Source organism: Phocoena phocoena, chromosome 2 (genome assembly GCF_963924675.1).
Source record: "Phocoena phocoena chromosome 2, mPhoPho1.1, whole genome shotgun sequence".
Taxonomy (NCBI): Eukaryota; Metazoa; Chordata; class Mammalia; order Artiodactyla; family Phocoenidae; genus Phocoena; species Phocoena phocoena.
The window spans coordinates 21,395,176-21,422,998 of record NC_089220.1 but is presented as its reverse complement, the minus strand read 5'-3'; the positions used below and the strand labels follow the sequence as shown (position 1 = coordinate 21,422,998).

At 41.8% G+C, this 27,823-nt stretch overlaps 1 protein-coding gene across 1 annotated transcript in view; it reads right to left on the bottom strand.

Moving 5' to 3' along the window:
- The window catches only part of STON2 (stonin 2), a 107,886-nt gene extending 87,842 nt beyond the window's left edge, over window positions 1-20,044 (bottom strand). Inside the window, exons 1-2 of the mRNA XM_065871488.1 lie at window positions 19,927-20,044; window positions 17,818-18,102 (exon numbers count right to left, since the gene is read on the bottom strand). Of these exons, the coding sequence (XP_065727560.1) occupies window positions 17,818-18,102; window positions 19,927-20,014 (373 nt within the window). The 5' untranslated portion in view covers window positions 20,015-20,044. The remainder of the gene's footprint in view (window positions 1-17,817; window positions 18,103-19,926) is intronic.
- Window positions 20,045-27,823: the final 7,779 nt, after the last annotated feature.

Below are 27,823 nucleotides of genomic sequence, written 5' to 3'. Positions count from 1 at the left end.
AGATGTGGCACATATATACAATGGAATATTACTCAGCCATAAAAAGAAACAAAATTGAGTTATTTGTAGTGAGGTGGATGGACCTAGAGTCTGTCATACAGAGTGAAGTAAGTCAGAAAGAGAAAAACAAATACTGTACGCTAACACATACATATGGAATCTAAAAAAAAAAATGGTTCTGAAGAACAGAGGGGCAGGACAGGAAAAAAGACGCAGATGTAGAGAATGGACTTGAGGCCACAGGGAGTGGGAAAGGTAAGCTGGGACGAAGTGAGAGAGTGGCATGGACATATATATACTCCCAAATGTAAAACAGATAGCTAGTGGGAAGCAGCCACATAGCACAGGGAGATCAGCTCGGTGCTTTGTGACCATCTAGAGGGGTGGGATAGGAAGGATGGGAGGGAGATGCAAGATGGAGGAGATGTGGGGATATATGTATATGTATAGCTGATTCACTTTGTTATACAGCAGAAACTAACACACCATGGAAAAGCAATTATATTCCAATAAAGACGTTAAAAAAAAAACTTGTTTTTCTCTTGTTAATTTTTTATCACAGGGGTTTCTCAGCTAAGAACCTAGAAGGGTAGAGGAAAAATTATTGCTCCTCCCCTTCAAATCCCCATTTCTAGAATAGTGCCTTGTGTAAAGTAGGCACTCAGTAAGGATTTGTTGGTTATGTCCATAACAGTCTATACACAGACATTCTATATTAAATACAGACTGTTAAAATAAAACTCCCACACAAACATAGGAAAAAAAATCTAAACACTGAAAATAAAAAGAAACAACCAAGAAAAAAAACAAAAGCAAAGGGAATTCCCTGGGAGTCCAGTGGTTAGGACTCGGTGCTTTCACTACTGGGTCCTGGCTTTGATCCCTAGTCGGGGAACTAAGATTGTGCAAGCTGCATAGCACAGCCAATAATAATAATAATAATAAAACAATTTTTTAAAAAAGCAAAGCTGGACTTGTAAAAGCTTATCACAGGATTGCCATTTCCTACAGTATCATGGATTAGACACTTAACTATTATGGAAATAAAAGTAAAATATTAGGTAAAACGTTAACAACAATATTTACAATACATTACAGGGTAAGCAAGAAAGTAAAGAGTTTTCAGAGGCCGAGTGAAAGCTGGAACCCAGAAATGGTAAGCAGAGCACACAACCTGATTTTTATACCCTGAGGATTTTGTACAAACCAGGGAGACTCCTAAGTTTGAGTTTTTTCAATCTCTTGTGAAGGTGAAGGGGAACAGAATTTGCCACCCTAAAATATGTCTCTGTGGCATATTAATTGTCTTAAACTGATCATTTTCTAAGAAACAGCAGACATGAGAAGTACTCTGAAAACCAAGTAAGAGGTAACCTTTTGTAAAAAAAATTTCCATTTGTAAGGGAAATCTTATTTGTAAGGGTTTGTCCCTCAGGCTGTACCTCATACCAAGAGAAGGATGACCAAATCTCCAGAAACTCTTATCAGTGGAGAAGGTTTGGACTTAAATCTGCATCATAATCAGCCTTGTATACTCTGCTTTTCCTGGTCATCTCCCACCAAAGACTCTCACCACCCTCAACATCCTCTTTCATCTTTAGCTAAGGATGGTATATAAGGTGAGGGCTTCAGCCATTAAGATGAGTTACTCAGTTTTTCTGGGTCTCTCCCATGTATACGTGTCATTAATCAAAATCGTTTGATTTTCTCCTGTTAATCTGTCTCATGTTAATTTAATTCTTAGACCAGTCTGAAGAACCTAGAAGGGTAGAGGAAAATTTCTTCCTCCCTGACAAGGCAAAGGGAAAAAAACCTAGGACTTACCCAAGATGGAAAATCTAACAGAAGATCTGGTGCCTAAAGCTAGAATTCTCAAAGGGCTCAGTTAAAGGGTAAATTAGGAATAACCCCCACTAGTAAACCCATGCTAAGGGTGCAAGATAGAGGGGGAAAAAAAAAAAATCCGAGATTTTATAACCACAAGCTGTCCCATATAGGGGTTTGCAGCTAAAACTGCTTGTGTGGTCAGAAAAACTTCCAGTCTGAGAACCTGGTCGAAGTATTTCCACTTTGATAGTGGAAAGAGAGTAAAAGCCATGGAGGATAGAGTGAGAAGGTCCCATAGATATCTAACCTGAGTTCCTAAAGAGAAGAGAGAGAGAATGAAGGCAATATCTGAAAAAATGCTGGCTGAGAATTTCCCAGAATTTATGAAAGATTTTATTTGTCAGATTAAAAAAATCACAAAGTATCTCAAGGAGGGTAACCAAAAATAACTCCATAAGTAGATATGAAAACTATTGGGCTTCCCTGGTGGCACAGTGGTTGAGAGTCTGCCTGCCGATGCAGGGCACACAGGTTCGTGCCCCGGTCCGGGAAGATCCCACATGCCGCGGAGCGGCTGGGCCCGTGAGCCATGGCCGCTGAGCCTGCGTGTCCGGAGCCTGTGCTCCACAATGGGAGAGGCCACAACAGTGAGAGGCCCGCATACCACAAAAAAAAAAAAAAAAAAAACTATATAAGACTGGGGCTTCCCTGGTGGCGCAGTGGTTGAGAGTCCGCCTGCCAATGCAGGGGACACCAGTTCGTGCCCCGGTCCGGGAAGATCTCACATGCCGCAGAGCAGCTGGGCCCGTGAGCCACGGCCGCTGAGCCTGCACATCCGGAGCCTGCGCTCCGCAATGGGAGAGGCCACAACAATGAGAGGCCCACGAACCGCAAAAACAAAAAAAACAAAAAAAAAAACTATATAAGACTGAAACCAAGCAGGACCCTATGGGGCTCCTGGGCACAGAAGCCTTTCAGTGTCCCCCATTTCCTGTTTGTAGGGAATAGATTCCAGCCTCCATGACCTTCCCTGAGTTCCGCAGGGCAGATTCGAATGGTTGCTAATCAGGGAAGGGAGGGGTTGCAGAGACAAGGGAGGAACAGTCTAGAAACAGTACTGCAGCCTTGGGGCAGGGATACACATAAACATATCTTTGAACTCTTTACAGAACTAAAACCCCCTACAAATGGAAGACTTAGCATTCTTCATTTCCAATTAAAGGAACCAGAGAAACTCTTCAAGAGACCACCTGAGACCAGATTAAAGGGGTGCAGGCCCTGCGCACACCCTGATCCTTATCAGCAACCCTGCCCTTGAATCATTGCTGTAAGTCGTCACCAAATCCCCCCAGGTTGGGACACACAGTTTTTGAGGGGCACAAGCCCACTGTGTCCCCCTTTGCCTGGAAAAGCAATAAAGCTATTCTTTTCTACTTCACCCCAAACTCTGTTTCCGAAATTCGATTCGGCACTGGTGCACAGAGGCTGAGTTTTCGACAGCAAGACCAAAGACATACAGAAGATCTTAAGAGCTAGCAAAGAGAAAAGATTACCAGTCTTATTCCTATTCCCCAGTTTTACATGTGGTACGTGTCTGTGTTGTATTTATTTCTATGTAATGTCATCAACATGTAGGTTTATGTATCCACACTACAGTCAAGATACACAACAGCTCCACCACCACAAGGATCCTGCCTGTTGCCCTTTTATATTCAATCCCACCTCTTCCCCTCATGCCCTGTTCCTAAACCCCTGGCAACCACTAATTTGTTTTTCATTTCTATAATTTTGTCATTTCAAGAATGCTTTATAAATGGAATCATGCAGTATGTAACCTTTTACAATTGGCTTTTATCACGCAGCATAACGCCTTTGACATTCACTGACGTTGCTGAACATATCAATACTTCATTCCTTTTCACTGCTGAGCAGTATTCCATAGTATGGACGTACTACAGTTAGTTTCACCATTCACCTGCTAAAGGACATCTGGGCTGTTTCCAGTTCTTGGCTATTATAAATAAAGGTGCTATGAATGTTCATGTACAGATTTTTGTATGAACATAAGTTTCCATTTCACTGGGATAAATGCCCAAGAGTACAACTGCTGAGTTACATGGTAATTGCATGTTTAGTTTTATAAGAACCTACCAAACTGTTTTCCAAAGTTGTACCATTTTACATTCCCACCAGCATACATGAGTGTCTCCTTATTTTCTTAACAGGGTCTTTTGCAAAGCAAAAGTATTAAAAGTTTTAAAAGTCTTTAACCAGCAAGAAAACAAGAGAGCATCTATAACAACAACAAAAAATATGAAGCATATATAGTAATAAATTTAACAGAAGATAGGCAAGGCCCCAGAGGAGATACTTGTAAAGTGTATTAACAGACCATAGGGAAGACCTTATTAGATGGAGAGATATACTATATTTAGGGACTGAAAGAATTAATGAGGTAAAGATGTTAATTCTCCCTAAATTGGATTACAGAGTTTTGCCTCTCAATCACAATCCTAGCATGGTTTTTTCGTCATATTAAGCAGAATACACTATTTAGATATGAATGAAATCAAATGTTTAATAATATAAATATATTTGTAAATATATATTAAAATAAATAAAACAACAGAAATAATATTGGGAAAATACTACTATATGGAAAAAAATGAAATTAGACTCCTACTTCACACCATACAGAAAAATCAGTTCTAAGTGGATTGAATGTCGAAGTGTGAAAGGCTACATAAGATGCATTTTAGATGGCATATAGCTTAATATGGTCATGACTTTGGGGTAGGGAAAGACTTCCTTTACCAAGACAAAGAAAGTACCAAGCATACAAGAAAAATAAACAAATTTCATATAATTAAAATTAAGAACTTTTCACTAAAAGGCACCACAGAGTCAAAAGACCACCCACACGGTAGGAGATAATATCTGCCACACATCATATCCACAAGGAACTCCTAGAAATCAGCAAGAGAAAGGAAAATACCCTCAACAAAAAAATACGCCACTAGGCATTTTATGAAAGAAAAAATCTAAATGAAAAAAAAAGTAAAGAAAAGGAAAAAAAAGAAACTCAAACTCATTAGTAATCTAGGAAATGCAGATTAAAACCACATGAGATACCATTACTCTTCCCCCTTCCCTCTCTCCCTGCCTCCCTGTGACAAAAATAGTGCAACATGACTATCCCAGTGTAGGCGGGGAAGTGGAGCCGCAGCATCTTTCATATGTGGCTGGTAGAAGAGTAAACTGGAACCACTGTAGTAAAAGAGTTGATGTTAAAGTTATCTGAGAAAGTGGAAAATAAACACACTCTTTAGCATAGCAATTCCCCTCCAACTTTTTTTCATACAAGAGAATCACTTGAACTTGTTCACCACGATAGGAATGCTCATAGAAAAGACAAAAAGTATGCTCATAGAAGCACGTTTTTTTTGTTTTTTTGTGGTTTTTTTTTTGTGGTACGCGGGCCTCTCACTGTTGTGGCCTCTCCCGTTGCGAAGCACAGGCTCCGGACGCGCAGGCTCAGCAGCCATGGCTCACGGGTCCAGCCGCTCCGCGGCACGTGGGATCTTCCCAGACCGGGGCATGAACCCGTGTCCCATGCATCGGCAGGCGGACTCTCAACCACTGCGCCACCAGGGAAGCCCAGAAGCACGTTCTTAATTGCGGAAAAGTAGAAATAAACTCTAACATCCATCGCTCATAGAATGGGTAAATGAATTGTGGAATATTACTAAGAAGGAATACATTGCAATAAACACTAAAGGAACTATACCTATAGGTAATAACATGGAAAAATCTCACAAATAATGTTGTGTAAAAGGAGCAAGCCACAGAATAATACATGCAGTGTTACTCCACTTACATAAGGTTCAAAAACAGAGGAAATTCACTTATGTCATTCTCGATGCATATGTAGGTAGGAAAGCTGTTAAGAAAAGTAAAGCAGGGACTTCCCTGGTGGCACAGTGGTTAAGATTCCTCACTCCCAATGCAGGGAGCCCCAGTTCAATCCCTGGAGAGGGAACTAGATCCCACATGCATGCTGCAACTAAGAGTTCGCATGCCACAACTAAGGAGCCTGCTTGCTGCAACTAAGACCAGGTGCAACCAAATAAATAAATATTTTTTAAAGAAGAAGTAAAGCAGTTATCACAAAACCCAGGAAGTGGGTGACAGAGGAGGGAGGGAAGAGGATGTCTGGAAAAAGGATGTCATGATCAGCAGGGAAATATGCAGCTTCTGGGTGATGACAGTGTTCTATTTATTAAACTGGGTGGTGGGTTGTACTGTCGTCCTTTTAATTTAATACACATTTTAAATATGTTCCTTTGTGTTTATTTGGTAGATAATAAAGCTTGTTAAGACCACATATCAAAAGACTAATTATTCAAGAAAAGAAGCTATTTTAACTATTTGTATTTTCACATTAGCTCTTTACATTTCTTAGATAAAACTCCAAAGTTTCCCTTGAAAGAGAAACTAAGAATAATGCAGCTGGGAGAGGCAAAGTCCCTACATCCTACAAACTGTTCTCATTTGGTCTCATACACTTTATTTATCAGCTTAGAAATCTTGGATAAATCATTTTACTTAGGTTCTGAATTGATTATCCTCAGGCCACAAGATCAGTTGAACGGTGAGAGAAAGTACTGGGTCTGGAGCTGACTCTTCTCCCAGGGACCAGACCTCCGACAGCCTGGCCGGCGGAACAGCAGGCTGCTATCATCACGATGCTTCAGAGCCGTATCCACCCCTCAAGGAATAAAGTGAAAAACAGATAGAAATCTGCCTTCTCTCCTTTCCTATGAGGTTGTGCACAAGGACTCTGGATCCAGACTGCCTGGTTCACATTCAGCCCTGTAGCCTGGGACAAGTTACTTAATACATCTGTTCTTCTGTGTTTTCACCTGTAAAATGGAGCTGAAAACAGTGCCCGTCTCATAAAGGGATAGGCTAATACTGACAGAGCCCTTGGAAAAATGCTTGGCACAAAGGAAGTACTCAAAAAGCGTTAAGTGGTCGTTATTACTTCCAGACATAAACTTATGTCCAAATCTACTTGAAATCTTGACATAGATCTCTAACTTTACAAGTCAGAAACTAAGTTCCTACTATCCCTTCCACACCAGCTCCTTCACCCTTTCAGATGTTCAGAATGAAACCTTGATTCTTCTTACATTTGGTCCATCCCAGCTTCTGTTAGTCCTACCTTCAAAATATACCTGGAATCCAATCACTTCCCACCATCTTCAAGCTACCACCCTGGTCCAAGATACCATCCTCTCCTGGATCATCACAGTGGCTGTCCCCTGGTCTCCTGTCCTCTCAGTCCGCTCTCAACATAGCAGCCACACAGTCTTAATAGAATTATCTGTGCAAGCCTAGTGGGATCACACCACACCTCTGGCTCAACACCCTCCCACAGCTTCCCATCTCACCCACAGTAAAGGTGAGAATGTCCTCATTGTGTTTTCAAGAACCTACATGGTCTGAGACCCCTCAACTTCTCTGTCTCATCTTCTTCTCGAACTTCTCCCTAATTCACTCCACTCCAATCACATCCCACGAACACGACCACCTCCCCAGAGTCCCGTCACTTGCTGTTCCTTCCTCCTAGAAGGCTCCTTCCCTGATTTCTGCAAGGCTCACTCCTCACTCCCCTCAAGTCTTTGCTCAAAAGTTACTGTTCAGAGAGTCATGCCCTGACCTTCTGTAAAATTTCACATCCTTCCTCACCCTATTCCCTTTCTTTGCCTCATTTTTCTCTTCTTCCCACTTACATTATCTAACACACTTACATTGCATCTACTTCTTGATCGTGTTTCTGGTGTGGCTTCCCCAGCAGAATGGATGCTCCATGAGGCAGGAATATCCCACTGTATCCCCGGTGCCTTGAACAGTGACTGGTAAATAGTGGGGGCTCAAAGCGCCATTGATTGAATAAATAATAAACTTACAAGTTGTCAGCTGAAACAATACAGCAAATACTGTTCTCTCTTTTTATACTTTGGAATCCTGGGTAGACTAAAACTTCAAATACTTATATACATTTTGATGTCATGTCCTTTATTTATACTTGGATGTTTACTCACTAGGGCTAAGTGATTTTTCCAATGCCGTAAACATGCCCATCCATGAATACAAAATAGATCTAATTCGACTCTTCATTTGTGGCTTTCACGCTATTTCATAGCTGGCAATACAATGCAGCTGCCCCAGGACTGGCTCAGAAGAGCGTCTGCTCACCCCAGAAGGCTTCATGGGTAATAGATTGCCCGACCGCTGGATTAACCTCAGCTTGGGGAGAAGAGGGACGGTGTCCAACTTTCTCATAATTGCATTCCCAGCACCTAAATATTCTTTGCATGAATGAACCAGTTAATTAATGCATGCTTGGGCAGCTTATTGTGTTTTGTGTCCCACACTGAGGGTGAGGGTGAGATAGGCCACACGGCTCCCTGGGTGAGCTAGCATATTCTTTGGAAGAGGAGAATTCTGGAGTTTTAATAAAATATGTATATGTTATGTTAGGCGTATATGTTGTATGTGTGTATGTGTATATATGTAAGTGTACGTGTTATATGTGCGTATATGTAAATGTATGTGTATGAGTACATGTTACATGCGTATGTCTGTGTATGTGTGTATCTATGTATATGTATGTGGTATGTTTATACATGCACGATGTGCATAACAGTGGAAAATCAAAAACTGATGATAACAACCAGCTGATAAGAGAAAGGCATGATGTTGAAGAGGCTGTTATAGTTTGCTTATTAAAAAAAAAAAAAATTCACTTCACTGAGGAAGCCATCCTTCAAGTTCTACTAGCCGCTCATTGCCCACATAAACAATAATGTTTCTGCTTTAGATTTCATGTACATCTTTCACCTTTTCATTCATTAATCCAATAAATCAAAGTGAGCACCTACTAAGGTCCATGCACCGTATTCTGGGATAAAGAGTAAGTGAGAGAGACAAAGTCCCTTTCCTCTAGTGGGGAAGAGAGACAGTAAACAAATAAGCATACAACCTAATTTAAGGTAGAGACATGGGCTGTAAAGACATATAAAGCCAGAAAAAGCAGAGAAACCAGGCTTCCTGATTCCTAGCCTAGTGTTTCTTCCTCAGATGAGTGGCTTTCCAGCTCTCTCTCTCCCTTTTTTTTAAACCCCAAATATTTCTTTCTTCAAACGAAATCATTTAAGACGTCCAACATGTGAAACAAGCATGGCTGGAACAGCTCTAGTTGAAAATGGGGTGAGTGGGGGGTTTTCGATAGCTCAGCTACCCCTCCCCAAGGGCAGCTGGGCCCTGAACGTTGTCTGAGGAGGGACCCCCCAAAACACTGCTCCCAGAGCACCCAGTCTCACCCAGAACACAGAGAAACTCCCTGTTCCATCAAAAAGGGACACTTCCCACCCAGAAGGATGCAAGTTCATTTTTATTTTATTTTTTTTTTAAATATTTATCTATCTATCTATCTAAAAAAAAAGAAAAAGCAGGGAGTTGGTGAACGGAGGTGATGCTGAGCAGAGCTTTGAGTGAAAATGTAGGGGAAGAGCTTTAAAGGCTGAGGGGACAGTAAGAGCAGAAATGCACTTTGGGGAACAGCTGGAGAGGTGACAATTGGAGCAGAGTGGAGAGCTCAGTGGAGAGGGGCAGAGAGGTGGCAGACCCCTGAGGAAGAAGGGCTCTGTTAAATTCATTCCTGAGTGCATCGTGGTCTGAGATGGATTCCAGAAAGGTCATTAATTACATTTAAAGGCAGAGAAGAATAATTTAAGGTATTAAAAGAAAATAAGACCTCCTCTGTTGAGGAGAGAAATATATATGCATGTCAAATGCAGGGCATCTGGTCTCTGTATTCACCAAATGGCTGGGATCTTATCCCACCCCCATCCACCACTCACCCACCCGCCCCCAGTAGCCAGAATGAAAAACATAACAGAAATTAACCAATGGACTAGTCTTCTTCAGGATTAAGTCTCTCAGCTGTCACCCCTGCCTCCCTCTTAAATGGCTGACGGCATCTCTGGTCCTCCCCCAAACAAGTGGCTCTTTCTCTGGTCCCAAATAATTAGCTTCCCCAGACACAATGGGAAGGCCTCATTCCAAGTTGTGAGGGAAGACATTTGAAGGACAAGCGAATACTAGTGTTTTGCTTGGGCTGTGGGACAAATGTTCCGGAAATCAAATTTTTTTTTATGTTTGTAATTATGCATATCCTGCGGTATCTGCATAATGGGTCCAATTCAGCCTTGGCCTTGCCACAAAACTGCCATGTCCCTGGATGAAGGTCAGCGCATAACATGATGAGTGAACAGGAAGCCTCATGTTGATAATAGGGCCTTAATTTTTTTGTTTTGTTTTAATTTGGGAATGACCTTTGCTCTGTCAGTCAATTTGCATGCATTTGCAAACATATTCTAAGCATACTCATACACTTGTAAAATGCACATCTGTGAAATCAGCCTTGGGTCTGAGAGAATCTTTGTAAAGATTTTAGGTGACAGGGAAGCTAACTACTACATTCCTGGTGCACGGTAGAATTTTAAAGTCAGAGCAGGCAAAATACTAAGTTAGGAAAGCTTTGTGCAACTAAGCAACCTCAGAAACACTATTGCTAAAGGAACCAATGTGAATAAAACACACTTGGGTTTAGGTTCATTCTCAAAAATACTTCTTTAAGAGAACAATATAAAGATTCAATTTTAATTTGAATAGATCCACCATAAGGTTAAAAAAAAAAAAAAAAAAAACTTTGGTTCTGTTCATGGTTTAACAGAATATCTGTGCATTTAGTTCAGAGTTTGGCAAACAAGTTTTCAGTTAAGTTTTTTGACATTTTTCACCATGTAACCCAGATCGTTCACACAGCATCTTCAAACTGGAGGTGTGAACAGTATTCTTGTGCTAATTTAAGTCCAAAGTTTAAGTGTTTGACAGTTAAGATTCTAATAAAAATCTTTCAAAAGAGGATATTTATCAACACAGCCTGAGCCAAAGTGGTCCTGTTAAGTCAGATATGTGAATTCCACATTTGGCCTTCACCAAATTTCAGGGGTCTTAATGGAAGAAACAATTTTTACAAAAGAATCAAAAGGCATGATTTTATATGCTCTCTCATTCCTAGTATCCTCAGGTCCAAAGAACTGGTGCCAGCTCTCTTTCCTATATATGTAGTTATAGAAAGGCTCTGTCACTCAATTGATTTTATTCATATTTTTCTGAGGGAGATCAGGTAGCTCCTTTTTTCCCAGACCAACCATGATGGCACTTACTCACTTCAAACCCTGCCCTAGTTGAAGTTCAAAAGAAAGTTGTTCCCTTGATGGATTTAAGCATCTCTGGAGTTGTTTTCCCCTCTAACTGTTACTCCTGGCTATCCAGTCACCCTTGGTATGTGTCAGTGAACAATAAAAAGTAGCCAGGTCACCAGGGTGGGGACTAACTACTCCCTGGCTTCTCTAAGTTCCCTGTGCACCTTCTGGCATTTAATGCCACAAAAACAAGAGATTTAACACTAATGACAGTCTCTTTGTCCCTTACTCCCCATGCCTACAGCCTCCTGCATTTTAATGAAGGCAAATTGCACATTCCCCTTCCAGGCTGAAATCCAATGCCCCCTTGACTTTATTCTTAGGTGGTACAACTTAAAAGATAAATTATTTTGTGGGTTTTTTTGGTGTTTTGTTTTGTTTTGCTTTTCTTCTGTCAAGAAAACTGTGGAGGAGCGGAGGAATGGGGACTGGGGGAGGGGAAAGGAGTATCCCAGATAACATTTTTCTACCTAGGCACTCCTGTGTGTGTGATCATTTCTTTCCCACCTTCTCTTTGCAAGCCAGGATGTTAAGGTATGAAAAAAGCTGGCTGAGTAAGGCTCCACTTTTTGCTTCCAGGAATCCAGACTAGGAATGTCACTAATCAGTCCTCCTTTGTCGTCTTCCCACCTATTTCTCTGAGGCCACGATGATTTTCTCATAAAAGGATACTCATAGAGAGGCTGCATGGGATGAGTCCAAGATACACATTTTTCCCTTTCTCCTGACACAAAGACATCTGACCAGAGGGTGCTAGGCATTTGCTAGAAGCAAATAGGACAAACGTGAGGAAAATGGAAATAAACTGAGAAACTGTAACTCTGTTATAGGAAAGAGTCCGTTTGTTTGGGTGATACTTATGTGACTGGGAAGAGGGCTGAAGCCGAAAATCAGTTTCCATGGAACCTTTGTTCTGGCTGAACTTCACTATCTGCATGCATGGTGGTGTAAACTTTAAAAAGTTTGTAAAGGGCTGCAAACTTTGGAGATGACGCATAGTGGCTAGCACAGAACATCTGCTTGGTAAATGGCCTGCACTATTAGAGATGCTCCACTAGCCCAGACTGACTCATTCTCAGTCTGGTTCCATTTTAAGATTTTGGAGACGTGATATATTAACTATGGCTGCTATACCAAAAACCCGGTGGCTTTAAACAACAGAAATTTATTCTCTCCTAGTTCTGGAAGCCAGTAGTCTGAAATCAGAATCACTGGGCCAAAATTAAGATGTCAACAAGGCAATGCTCCCTCCAGAAGCTCTAGGGGAGAATTCATTCCTTGCATCTTCCAGCTTCTGGTGTCTGCTGGCATTCCTTGGCTGTGGCCTCACGACTCCAATCTTCAAGGCCAGCATCTTCAAATCCCTTTCTGTTCTGCCTTCTCATTGCCTTCTCTGTGAGGGCAAATTCTCCCTCTATCTCCCTCTTACATATGTGATTGTATTTAGGACTCACCCAGATAATCCAGGATTACCTCCCTATCTCAAAATCCTTAACATAATCAATCTACAAAGATCCTTTCTACAAATAAGATAAAGTTTACGGGTTCCGGGGGGCCTAGGACCTGATGTCTTTGGGGGCCATTATTCGGCCTGCCACACCAGGAAAACTTAGCATTATCCAAAGAATAGAGCAGGGAGCGGTGACTGCAAGAAGCCTCAGGCTGTCTCTATCACCATGAAGATACTTGCTGTCCACACTGCACTAGTTTGGTGTAATGCCTGCCGTTAACGTATGTGATATCATTGACACAGCACAGGTATTCAAACCTTTTGGATTCAAATTTTTAAAATCTGAGCTGCTCAACAGCCTCCAGGATGGAACTGCCTGCATTTTCTGTGTTGAGTGACCTGAAGCCTAGTTTCTCCTGCTTACCACCTGGCCTTAGCTCTACCAACCACTCACTCTTCCTTATTGTTAAACACAGTCTGTGTGAGGAAACCCATGAGGGAGCTGGCCTAGTTGGTGAGGCTAGTTTGGGTATGAGGGATGTACCCGGCAGTCCTTTATTTGGGGGGTTCCTTGATGGGCAATTGGGTATCAGCAGGAGAGTTGAGATAGGAGCCTTGGATTTATTACCATTTTCTTTACCACCCTGATGCTCTGCAGAGTCCTCTATGGTTCTTGGGTCCCTGGGTTAGAAACACTTGCTGAGGTGGGGCTGACCCTACACATTGGGCCTCACGTCTGCTGGGAAACTAGCCAACAGGCTCTTCCTGCAGCAGAGAGCTCCATCTCCACAGAGCTGAGTTAAATGTTCATATGTGGAAACAGATGGAACTGTAATGAACGTTTGGGCAGTTTTCAGGCCACAATTATGCTTTCACACATTTGGAAGTTGTCATTTCTTGATTTGTTCTCTAGTGATATCAATGAATCCCATATCCTTAGTGCAGTGCAAGGCTGGCACTAGGGCGAGGCAAGTGAGGCACTCACCTCGGGTGCAAAATTTAAAAGGGTACCAAAAAACTTAGTAATCAAATAACATTTTAAATACAGTATTTAAAAAATATAAAATCAGCAAACTGTGGCCCACAGGCTAGCTACCTATTTTTGTACATAGAGTTTTACTGGAACCAGGGCTAGGATTAGGGTGCAGGGTGGCAGTCATGAAGGTATTGGTTGAATTTTGTCTTTAAAATGCTGATATTTTGCTCATCAAGGTTTTTTTTTGCATTGTTTTGACTTTCTCAAATAATTTTTAAGTAATTTTGATTTTTAAATTTAATTTTTAAATTAAAATATTTTTCAAACCCAGTTTTTTTCAAGATAGCCATTTTTCTTCAAGACAACCATTATATCTTGGTATGGAACACAAGTGTTTTATGCATATTTCCCAATTTGTCACAGAAAATATTAAAAAGATGTACTTAAGAATCCAGATTTAGGGCTTCCCTGGTGGCACAGTGGTTAAGAATCCACCTGCCAATTCAGGGGACACGGGTTCGAGCCCTGGTACGGAAGATCCCACATGCTGCGGAGCAACTAAGCCCGTGCACCACAACTACTGAGCCTGCTCTCTAGAGCCTGCGAGCCACAACTACTGAAGCCCGCATGCCTAGAGTCCATGCTCTGCAACAAGAGAAGCCACCGCAATGAGACGCTCACGCACCACAATGAAGAGTAGCCCCGGCTCGCCGCAACTAGAGAAAGCCTGCATGCAGCAACAAAGACCCAATGCAGCCAAAAAGAAATAAATAAAATAAATAAATTTATTTTTAAAAAAAAGAATCCAGATTTAATAAAATTAATAATCTTTACTACTTCATGAAGGATATTATGTGAAATTGACTTTTTTTTTTTACTATGTGTACACAGTGGCCATAAGTTTTACTTGCCATTAGTTTTACACCATTAATGCAAATGCCAATACAGTAAAAAAGACCCCAAAAATCTTAGAATTATTATGAAAATACTTTTGGTCCCACACATCCCTTGAGAGGGTCTTGGGAAACTCCAGAGATCTATAGACCACACTTTGAAAACTGCTGCCTTAAAGGATAAGGTTTTAATGATTTAAAGGTTAAAACCATTAAAGGTCAAAACCATTATCAATAACAAGCTAAAATCCTCAGTCAGATGGGGGCAACATAATTATGACTTACTCCAAAGTTAGTTTTGCAAAAATAAGTGAAGAGTTAAAGCAAATTGATCCATCTGTCATATAAACAGTACTAAGCAATTAGGAGATCTTTGAAACTAAAGGTAAGGTATGAACAATATGTAAAAGAATCTGAATGCCTTGAATATAATCAGTGATCTGAAAGCAGGGCCATTTTAGGACAACCCATCCCTCGCCTCCCCTGCCTCTGGGGAATGAGGAAGCAGAGGAAACTATAGCAATAGCAGGAAGATTAAGGCAAACATACCACACACAGCATCCCTAGGCTGTTCAAAGATCCTGGGGCCAGTCTGCCTGGTAGTAAAGCTCTCTCCTGCCACTTCCTAGCATACAACTGTGAGCAAATTCCCAAACCACTATCTGTCTCAGTCTTCTCATGTGTAATATGAATATAATATTAAATATACCTTCCTCATATGATCGTTGTAGAGAGTTCATGAGATGACGTAAAGCACTGAGTACAGTGTCTGAGAGAATAAATATTTAATGAATGTAACTTACTGAAAACAAGCATACTTCTGTACTGATTCATTGCCCTGTGTTCAGTAACTTTCCCTCAAATGCACAAATGCTTAATTAGCCAGCCCACTGCCTTACTGTGTTAGGTGTTCAGTAAAGGTTACGTCCTCCCTCCAGCCAGACTGGGAAGCCTGTCTGGACCTGTCATTTCATCCATGCTGCTTTGAGTGTCATGGCTTTCTCACCAACAATTCACTGAGAAATCTGATGCTTAAATGTGAAAAAGTGTATCAATGTGCAAATTGTTATGTAAAAATGGAAATGTTTGTTATACAGTAGAATTATGCCTTATATTTTCTTAAAATTATTTTTATTGATGTTGAAAACACGTTTGAAAAGCAAAGGAATTGTTTTTAAACATCAAAGCTAGCAAAACATTTAACCCACCAACAGAAAAACATCAACCTGGCTTTGCTAAGAGGTCTCTGTGGTAGACAAAATAATGCTCCCCTACAAAGATGTCCACATCCTAATCCCCAGAACCTGTAAATATGTCCTTTTACATGGCAAAGGAGACTTTGCAGATGTGATTCAGTTAAAAACCCTGAGATGGGGAAATTATCCTGGATTATACTTGTGGGCCCAGTGTAATCACAAGGGTCCTTAAAAACAGAAGAGGAAACAGACATTTCACCAAAGAAGACATACAGATGGTCAAGAGGCACATGAAAAGATGCTCAACATCACTAATTATCAGAGAAATGCAAATCAAAACTACAATGAGGTATCACCTCATACCAGTCAGCAGTCAGAATGGCCATTATCAAAAAATCTACAAACAATAAATGCTGGAGAGGGTATGGAGAAAAGGGAACCCTCTTGCACTGCTGGTGGGAACGTAAATTGATACAACCACTATGGAGAACAGTATGGAGGTTCCTTAAAAAACTAAAAATAGAACTACCATATGACCCAGCAATCCCACTACTGGGCATATACCCTGAGAAAACCATAATTCAAAAAGAGACATGTACCACAATGTTCACTGCAGCACTATTTACAATAGAAAGGTCATGGAACCAACCTAAATGTCCATCAACAGATGAATGGGTAAAGATGTGGCCTGTATATACAATGGAATATTACTCAGCCATAAAACGAAATGAAATTGAGTTATTTGTAGTGAGGTGGATGGACCTAGAGTCTGTCATACAGGGTGAAGTAAGTCAGAAAGAGAAAAACAAATACCGTAGGCTAACGCATATATATGGAATAAAAAAAAAAAATGGTACTGATGAACCTAGTGGCAGGCAGGGCAGGAATAAAGATGTAGACATAGAGAATGGACTTGAGGACACAGTGGGGGAGGGGGAAGCTGGGGTGAAGTGAGAGTAGCATGGACATATATACTCCACCAAATGTAAAATAGATAGCTAGTGGCAAGCAGCAGCATAGCACAGGGAGATCAGCTCCGTGCTTTGAGACGACCTAGAGGGATGGGATAGCGAGGGTGGGAGGGAGGCTCAAGAGGGAGGGGATGTGGGGATGTATGTGTGTGAATGTGGCCGATTCACTTTGTTGTGCGACAGAAGCTAGTGCAGTCTTGTGAAGCAGTTATACTCCAATACAGATTTAAAAAAAAAAAAAAAAAACAGAAGAAGAAAGCAGAAGTCAGTCAGGGGAAGATTTGACTATAGAAGAAAGGCACAGAGAGATGCAACATTGCTGGCTTTGGAGACTGAGGAAGAGGCCACATGCCAAGAAATGTGGGCAGCTTCTAGAAGCTAGAAAGGGCAAGGACACAGATTCTCCCCTAGAGCCTCCTGAAAGGAATGCAGACCCACCAACACCTTGATTTTAGCTCAGTGACACCCATGTCGGACTTCTGAACTACGGAATTGTAAGATAATAAAGTTGTGTTGGTTAAGCCACTAAGTTTGTAGTAATTTGTTACAGCAGCAAATCGAAAACTAATACAGTCCCAAAGGTTATCCCAATCACCCTTGGTATGCTTCAGTGCACAATAAAATAAGTACCCAGGTCACCAGGCTAGGAACTAATCATTCCCTTGGCTTCACTCAGCTTCCCAGTGCAGCTTCTGGCCATTTAAATGCCACAAAGTAAGAGACTGACCATTAATGACAGCTCCCACCCCTGAAGATTTGGATTCTAAAGGTCTGGGACACAAGAACATCTATGTATAACTGGTGACTCTATTAGAGATGGCTGGTGGTCCACACTTTGAGAGACATTCATTTTACTCACAGGAGCTTACAATTTAGGTACTAAGTAAACAGAATTCTAGTCCATAATAGATGAATAAATATGCATACTTCCAAAGAGAAATTAACAGCCAGGGCAAGGGTAAAAGGCTGGATATGGCCCAGAACACATAAATCCTTCCACATGCTTATGTTAATAAAAACGTGTCATAGAATTAAGCCAGATGAGATCTCTGTCTGCTCCCTCCACTGCTTCAGGGCTCTGGAGCAGGCAAAACAGAATGCTGGCAGCCCTTCAGACCTCTCATGAAAAAGCGTCCCTGGTGAGCACAGCCCCCCACCCGTCCTACCTGTCCCACCTGCTTCTTTATGAGGTGGTAATGTGCTGGCCCAGGGTGTGTCATCTTCAAACTGAACCCAGCTGCTGATGGCTGAAGCCAGGTCAGGTGGAGGCTGCTCAGGGCTCAGGGGAGGGGAGGCCGCTTCAGAGATGAGGCCCATCTTTTCAGAAGAGTCATCGTGCTCTGAGGGGGAAAGGTCCTGAGAGCCTCCATCCACCACACGGTTCTCCCCAGAAGAGATCTCAGACTGGTCTGAGGAAGACGATGGTCCTGGGAGGTGCTCTTCAGTGCCCCCTGAAACAGATCCCAGAAACTACCATCACATCATGCGAGGAAGGCCACTCTTCAGAACTGTCTCGTGGAGGAAAAACAAAGGACAGGCAAGCAGTGATCAAAGGACTCACCATTACAGGGTGTGAGGGCAGAAAAACAGCCATGCCCACCTGCCTCTATGCTTAAAGAGTGTTTACCTTAAAATGTATAAAAACTATACCCTAAGATGTCCATAGCAGTCTCCATGCAGGCTGAGACTGGGAGTCTTGTTCACTATTCTTATCCTACCATCTACTCCAGTGCTTAGGGGTCACAAACAAAATTCCTACAGAGGCCAAGCAACAGTTAGAACTAGGTCAAATTAGAAAAGCAAAAGGCAATGGGGAATGGTGGAGACTATGGCTCAACAGGAGAGCTTCTGTCTGGACTAAAAACATTCAAATTCAAACTCTGCACTGTCCAAACAACACACATCTGCGGGCCACCATGTGCAAACCTCGCACTAATGACCAGCTAAATATGGCACAGAGGCCCTTCCTCTAGCTTTTGTATCACTGCATTGGTCCTGGAACATTTAATAGCCTTCAAAAATTTGTTTTTAAATAACAGAACTAGATCCCAATTGTGGTGGTGATTACACAAATCTATACGTGTGTTAAAATTCATCAACTGTAGACCAAAAATGGTCAATTTTACTGTATGAAAATGTTTAAAAAATAAAAGTACTGATGTGAAACTCCTTTCTCCCATCACTAGCCAAACAAACAGGTCTACCTGAATGTAATTATTTAGATAAGCGCTGTCCTAAAAAAGTAAAAGGTGGGCCATATATGAATTTTAAATTTTCTAGTAGCCACATTTTAAAACTAAAAAGAAACAGGCAAAACTACTTTTAATAACACGTATTTCAACTCAGCATGTTGAAAATGTGTAATATCAACATGTAATTGATAAAAACTGTTAATAAAACATTTAACTTTTACTAGGTCCTCAAAATTCACTGTGGGTATTTCACATTTATAGCGCATCTCAATTCAGACTAGCCACGTTTCAAAGACTCAATAGCCACATGGCTACTGTATTGGACAGCACACCTGTAAACTCACACTTTCCAGGTGCTGTAAATGAAGCTGGGACGATTTCAGGTGGCAGTAGCAGCGGCCATGGAACAGAAGCAGCTGACGTGGTTCTGTAAATAGCTCCCGCATCCTACCTTGACCTTCATCCCTCAGCACAGTTCCCCAGAAGTCAATCTAGCCACCTTCATCATGATCACGGGTGACAATTATGAGCTCTTTCCATGTGCCAGTCACTGCTGTAAGCACTTTACATGTTAATTCATTTAATCCTCACAACCACCCTGAGGTAGGTACTGTGATTACCCGTACTGCACAGATGAACCACCACCCAGGGAGGTTAAATCAATTATCCACCCAAGGACACATCATTCATCCATAATGGAGCCAGGATTTGAGTCCAAGGGATCTGGCTCCAGCTCCTGTCACTCTTGACAATTATGCTTTAAAAACTGAGACAATCCGAATTGCTGTTGGGAATAATAACCGAAAAGACTGAGCATAAAGTACTTTGGAAATAGGAAGTTAATGGTCATTGGAAGAAAGCAGCCAATACTTTTGGTGTTTCCAGGTCCTTGTTTGGGGCCCTAGGTTCTAAGATGTTTCCTCCAGGCTTCTAAGTGGAGGAATCTGGACCTGAAGAAAGTGACAAACTGGCTCTGTTTCCCGTATCAAGATCCCCCCCAAAAGAATGATGAAATAGAAGCCATAACAAGCAGGTGTGGTTCTTTGTTAATCTTTTCACTTAGGCGATGGAAGTTCTCCTTACCCTCAGAAGGGACAGGAAAGAGCGGCTCCTCATTGAAAGAGACCCACTCCGACTGGTGGGTAGCGATCACATGGTCCAAGGTCGTCATGCTAGGAAGGTGCTGGTCATCTTCACACTGCTGGCCTCAGGCAGACCCCAGAGCAATGCCTGGGGTGGGGTGGGGGTCTGGTAGCACAGTGGACTTGGGCCTGGGGTCTGTTATGGGGGTCTTGCGGAGAGTGGCACTCAGAACGTAGACAGATTAGCCTCTCTTGCCTTTGGTTAATCTGCCAAGTGGAAATCTGTTTAAAAAATAAAAATTAAAAGGGATAACCATCACATTATAACCAATCCACACAGGTCTTGAGCTTTCAACACTGCCCACAAGGAGGTCTGGGTCGTTTCCAACCTATTTACCTTTCTCTAGCCCTGTCTTGCCTTCACTTCTCTTACAGAAATATCTGCTTTTAGCATCAAGATCTCTGTATGTGCCTTCAAATCAGACATAAATAATCACGCAGATTTTGGCAATTAGATTCTCCAATTTTCCCAGTTACTATATTTTGGAAATACTTTTATCTATAAGGCCATCATTGTAGAACAAATATTAAAATTTTTCAAAGTGCTTTCACTTTCCTTTACCAGATGGCAAAATAAAAGCATGTTCTTTCCTATTAAATCAGTGTAGTTTGTTGCCTTAGGCAGGTAGCTCTTTGCAAGCCTGATTTAAATCTTTGGCAGAAACCCAACCATCTCCAGATGGTATCTCCAAGCATGATTTACCAATCAAGAAAAACAGAAAAGGAGTCATCTTATTCATTTGGAGTAAGGGGGTAGGGCATATTTACTTTAGTGGAAAATGTGAGTTAAAGAAACACATTTTCACTCTAGGACAGTTTGAATTAGAATGTAAAAGTCTAGCCTTTAACCACATTGCAATTATGTTCCATGTAAGGATACTTAATAGACTCATAATACTGCTTGTACAATTAATGTCTTTTTACAACTGGAACCTAACTCTTGATCTTATAATGAATTAGTAAAATCTGAATTAATGTTTCCACATAAGAGCTACTATCCACCTTGAACAGCATCAGTTCTTATTAACTGAATACTCACAATATTCACTTTAGTCTAGAATAATTTAACTTATAGCCTTCTAGCTGGTGCACAATAAAAAGAAAACATTGAAATTTTACTACAGGTTACTATCTGCAGTAAATAATCTATGCTAACGATAAAGAGAATAGGAACATTTAATAGCTTTTGTTTTGGTAATTAAAACAATTAGTTTTGTTGCATGATGCTTCCTAAAAACAAGTAATGTTTCCCACAGAATCTATAATTTTCAGAAACCTATTTTCATACCATACTTTGACTGAATAGCTATTGTAGTTGGGTAAGTATTATTATAATTCTTTCACAGAGGAAGAAATCTCGGCTGAGAGAACTTAAGTGACTTATCCAACACTTTTGCTGTTTCAAAGCCTTTGTTTGGTGCCCTAAGATTCTAAGATGTTTCTCCCAAGTTTCTAAGTGGAAGAATTCACACATCCTAGGATAGTGACAAATGGACTCTTTTTATTCTATAGTAAGAGACCACCAAAAAAATGATCAAGTAGAGGTCATAACAAGCAGGTGTGTTAGATGCACCAAGCTAGGAAGTAACAGATGCAACACTTGAGCCCAGGTCTTCTGATGCCGAAACACTCTAATCTTTGGGTCATAGCCACAAAGAAAAATACGAGAGAATATATATAGACTACCACCAACTAAAGTACTTTACAAACATTAATGACAATGGAACCATAATGAAATGATGGGTGAAACTCCTCACTGGAAATCTGCCAGGGAATCCAAGCTGTGCACAGAATGGAAAGCCCAGAAACCTCTCTTCCAAGTTCCTCTCCTAAGATCCTTACCAATCACAGGACCAGACATGTGCTAACAGCCTGGAGAGTGAGTGCTCCAAACCAGATCTCACCAGAGAACCAGGCAGGGCCCACGGACCCAAAGAGCTGATTCCAGCGGGCTTCTCCCATTAAGCCTTTCTCAAGCCCGTCAAATGTTAGCATCACTCAATGTGGCAATAGCTGCAGGCCAAGATAAGACAGTAAAATTGAAGAGTCAGATTCCCCCTCTCCCAACAACAGCAGCATGCAAACCAGTTCCAACAACCACCACAAAGCCACAATACTACAAGTCCACGTGCTGACATTCGCAGCATCATAGCTCAATGGGGAAAAATTCCTGCCCATCCCATGATGATGAATCCAGCGAAATTCACGGATGAGTGTGGGTGGATGAGGGGAAGGGGAAGGAGAGAAGGAAAAGGGTGAAAATAATGGAGAAAATATCTAGAAATTTTAGAGCTCCAAGATTTTAAAGACCAGTAGTCCAGCTCTCAAGTTTTACAGATGGAAAAAAAACCCCAAAAAACTGAGGCCTAAAGAAATCAGCCATAGTAACAACAGAGATTGAAATGGGCTCGGGAGTTCCACTGTCTGGATTTGAGTACTGTATGGTCTTTAAGCCTCAGCTCACCCCTCTGCAGCAAAACTCATGTCATAATTTTAAGGATTAAATAAGATAACATACACCAAGTGCTTAGTACTGGGACTGGAAAACCCTATGTAACAATGATGATGATCATAGCAGGTGAGCTTACAGAGGGCTTACTGTATGCCAGGCCCCAATCCAAGCTCTTTATAAATGTCAACTATGGTCATCGCTACCGTAGGTAAATGACTCACACAAAGGTACACTGTTTGCTAGTCGAAGTCTTGGGACCAGAACACAAATTTCACAAAACCACCCCGTTTCTGTCACTTACACATTCTGATTTTAGTGATTTCCCTTTTCAGTGCTTTTTAGAGCAGTTCTCCCAGATGCTAAACGGAGTCACGCACTCAACTTCCTCTTTATAGATGCAAGCGCTTTCTGGCTGAGGAACCAAGACTACTACTCAGAAGTATGAACAAAAGAAGAGCCCCCAAGATTTATCTACCCTTCCTCAACTTGCCCATCCCAGATCCAGACATGGCTGGTTACAGACTATAAAAAGTCTCAAGAAAGGCTGGGGGAACAAATTTATCACTGGGAACTGCCTATCATAACCCTGTGAAATGGATTCTAGGTATCTGCCATGAAACAGCTATATCCAGTGAACCCTGAGATGCCTGACCTTGAGGAGTGCTGGGCGAGCAGCTGGAAGCCCTCAGAGGAACCTGATCATTGTGAGGCTACGTTCACAACGGAATTGGTTTCTCTGTAAAAACCTCACCCCGTTTTTAGAACATGAATCATAAAGTGAGGCTTAGAATCACCACAAACGAGCAGTGACTCACTATCAGTAGCAGTGCTGACCACGAGACACTAAAAATCTCACTAAAGTCTCTGGGCTGCCACTTCCTCGGCTTCCCTTACACGCTAAAATGGGGCGGGGGTGGGGGTGGCGGGTGGAGAATGCAGTTGACTGATAAGATGGGAGTCCGAGAAATAGTTCTGCCTTATGCCAATCTTCTGATATGCATTCAGGAGCCCTAGGTGTCCAGAAACCTATCTGGCACCCTTGGGATATTGAGCGATCACGCAGCTTGCAATCTAGCTGTGGAGATGAAGATGCTCAGGACAGCAAACACAACAAATCTGGGAACAGCTGCTTGCTGGAAGACACACCAGAAATGCCGTGACAGTATGGTCATAGATCTGCAAGGGCTGGAACCATAAGGGACTAAGCAGGTTTTTGGATTTGAAGGATATCCTTGGTTCTGAAATACTGGAAGGGAAGAGTAAGGACATCCTTGGGACAGGGGTTAGTCTAAGAGACAATTAAGAATCAGACCTTCATGGGACTTGTTTTCGGACCAGTAAAGAGGTCAGTCTGATGATTGCTGAGGTATCTACTGGGGAAATGTGGGGAGAATGGACTGATGGACCTTAACAGCTGAGGAGAAGAGTTCAGTGGGAAATGGGAAGTTGGTGAAAGTCTATGAGCAGACAGTGACCCAAGAGAGGTGCTTATGGGAGATAAACATTCCTCAGACTGTACTGAGCAGGAATTTGGTGATGGAAGCTATCAGCCACAACAGGACCCTAATGTGTCGCACAGAGCCAGGGGCCAGCATCATCAGGAATATGTACTGGGTACTCTGTGCTGGACCCATTCTAGGGCCTGACAGTACAAGGAAGACTGAGACGGCATCACTAGCCTCTAGTAGCTTACAGTAGAATGCAGGGAGGTATGACAGTGACATAATAACACAATAGGCTCTTTAACCTATTGTGACAAGTTAGCCATCAAAACAATGACAGCAACCTTATAGAGTTAGGGTGTTAAGAGACTACCAAGGGCTTGAGCAGTAGGTGGTCATGAGCTGCATCTTAAATGGGAAGGGAGGGCTCTGAGAAAATGAGCAGAGGGGCAAAGGCATTCGAGGAAGAAGGAGCAGAAATGGCATGTCTAGTTCACAGTGAGTTACGCTCTGTTTATCTGAAGAGGGTGGGAGTGAGTTGAGTGCACTGGAAAAGGAGGGGTTGGGACAGTGACAGTTCTCAATTTTAGGATGAGTTTGAACTCTTGAAACTACCCTTTCAGTTCCCACAGCCATTGCCTTGGTTCAGCCCCTCAATGTCTCTCATTCAGACAGTTACTAGTCTATTACCTCTCTCCCTGCCTTCAGCATTATCCCCTCTAACCTATTATCCAAACAATTATGCCAGCGTGGTCTGCTTAAAACCTGAAGATGCCCATGCCACAGCTCTGCTTAAAAAGTCCCCAGTGGCTCCTTTCCTCCTGTGTTAGCCAGAGTCAGTTTTTGTTGTTTGCAATGAAGAACTCTGATACACGGTACCCTTCCTTGACTCCCACTAATCCCACTTGTTCCTTATCCACCATGTCTTCTGTATGCTGGTAGTATCTTACCTACTCTCATTTATCAAATGATAATGAACCTGTTTGCTAATATGGCTGTCATGTCAATTAGCCTGTGAGCTCCCTGAGGAAAGTGACTGGATTTTGTTCTTGTGGATATCTCCAACTCTTTGACTAGGGTCTGGCATTTAGGAAATGTTTATTGAGTAAATAGCTGAACGAATGAATGAAAGAATGGACAAATTAACTTGTTTTACCACATAGTAGGTAGCTTCTTCAGGTCTTCTGAGCTGGCAAATGTTTTAGAAAGGTTAATTTAAATACCATGTAGGACTTTCCTGGTGGTGCAGTGGTTAAGCATCCGCTTGCCAATGCAAGGGACACAGGTTTGAGCCCTGGTCCAGGAAGATCCCACATGCAGCGGAGCAACTAAGCCCATGCGCCGCAACTACTGAGTTGGCACTCTAGAGCCCGTAAACCACAACTACTGAGCCCATGTGCCACAACTACTGAAGCCCACACACCTAGAGCCCATGCTCCACAACAGGAGAAGCCCGCACAACGCAACAAAGAGTAGCCCCCACTCGCCACAACTAGAGAAAGCCCGTGCGCAGCAACAAAGACCCAACGCAGCCAAAAATAAGTAAATAAATAAATTTTTAAAAAAATAAATAAACACTATGTATAAGATAGCTTGGGAAACAACCTGGATATAGGGCAACTTGTCCATTCCCCTTTCTCTTTGATCTAACACTGTGCTATTCAATTCCAACAGCAGCCACTAGACACAGGTAACTATTGAAATGTGGTTAGTCCAAACTAAATTAAATTCTTTTATAGTTTCTATTTCTCTGCTGAGATGCCTTTATATTCATTCATTCTGACAATATTTTCCTTTAGTTCTTTGAACATATTTATAATAGTTTCTTTAAAAGCTATGTCTGCCAAATCCAACATCTGGACCATTTGGGGATTAGTTTCTATTGACTTTTTTTTTTTTTTTTACTATGGATAATATTTTCCTGTTTCTTTGCATACCTAACAATTGTTGAGGATACATGAAGACATTCTAGATTTGATCTTCCTCTGCAGAGTTGATTTTTGCCAGAAGTCAAACTGTCTGCCCACCTTGATCTTGCATAGGCTTGCATAAGTTTGGTCTTCCACTTTGTTGGATGAATCTTTGCAAAGTCAAAGATGTTCCCCAACCTCCTCTAACTACCGCAGGACTCAACTTCCAAACTCAATTTCCCTTGCAATTTTTCTTGACAGCACTTGGCTCTAAGCTTTGTCAGGGTAGATTTAAAGTAGGCCTTTGTTGGCAAGTGTTGGCAAACTATAGCAATGAACCAAGTCTAGCCCTCTGCCTTTTTTTTTTTTTTTGCGGTACACGGGCCTCTCACTGTTGTGGCCTCTCCCGTTGCGGAGCACAGGCTCCGGATGCGCAGACTCAGCGGTCATGGCTCACAGGCCCAGCCGCTCCGCGGCATGTGGGATCTTCCCGGACCGGGGCACGAACCCGTGTCCCCTTGCATTGGCAGGCAGACTCTCAACCACTGTGCCACCAGGGAAGCCCTGCCTTTTTTTGTTAAAAAAAAAAAAAAGTGACACTGGAACAAAACCATGCCCATTCATTTACATGTTGTCTTTGGATGCTTTTGCTCTACAATAGCAGAGTTGAGTAGGTATGAGAAATATTGAATGGTTCACAGGGCTTAGAATAATTACCATCTAGCCCTTTATATTAAAAAAAAAAATTTACCAACCCTGCTTGAAAGCATAGACTTTTGCCCCTAAGACACAGATTTTCTGTGTCTCTTCTGGATGCTTGGGATATTATTAAGGTGTTAAAAAGGGTTTTCCACTGTTTCTGGGATGGACCACCAGTGTCCCTCAGTATCAGCTGCTTGACCTTTAGTATCTCTGTCCAATTCTCAACCCTGGAGCCGCCATTTTTGGTAAATCTCATATAGTTTCGATCTGTTCATGGGCACTCTAGCCCGGCCAAGGACTCCCTGGGTACACCCAGAGAGTGTACCCAGGGAGTCCCGTTCCCCCCCCCCGCCCCCCGCCCTATGCAACCCTCTCCTCTCTAGTGCACTGCCCTGTGGATTCTAGCTGCTTCAATTGTCCCAAACTCAGATCTGTGTTTCCTTAGTTCAGCAGGAGTGCTGTGCTTAGCTGAGACTCTAGCATACTCCGCTGCCATCAGGAAACCCTCCCCTGGAAGACAGCCAAGGTGAGCATCAGGCTCACCTCATGAGTTTTCCTTCACTCAGGACGGAAATACCGTGCTTTCTGTTGACCAATACCTGAAAACAGTTGCCTGATACATTTTGCCTGGTTTTGTGGTTGTTTACTGCAGAAGGACCAGTTTGTTAACCAGTTATAGCAAGAACTGAAAGTCCTCCCCTGAAACATTCCTTACTGACTTGTGCTCATTTTTAAAAAAAGAAAAAGACACTAGTGCGGATCATCTATACTAGGGTGATTTTATACTGATGTCCTGGAAATATTAATAAGAAGTTTTACAGAACATTTATAAATCATATGAGAAGGAAAGGAGGGTTTCATATAGCCATATGGATTAAATCCATCCCTTCAGAGCTGGGACAATGTTCTATTTTGTTAGGTTAGCTATGCTATAAAATATCATAAAATAATTCTTGCTTGGTTAGAGGTTATTTAAATCTGAGAATTTAGTGATCTTCCTTCTATATCTCTTTGTCATATGTATTCAACTAGACAGTTACTTTAAAAATCTCCGCATCCACTTGTTGGGTTTTGAGGTTACTGACAAATGCTATCCAGCCTGCTATCAGGGGTTTATGCAAATACATCTTAAACTAGATCCTGGTGCCAATTCCAAACTCCAAAGTAAAGCCTCAAATTTTTCCTGGTTAAGGAAAAGCATCTAAAGGTCAAAAGGAAAACTGGGAAGAAAGGAAGAATGGGAAAAAATAAGACTATGTGAATTCTTTGTATTTCTTTAGAACTTTCTTCTAAAATAAGACATTCAACAAACTTACACTGAGCATCTACTAA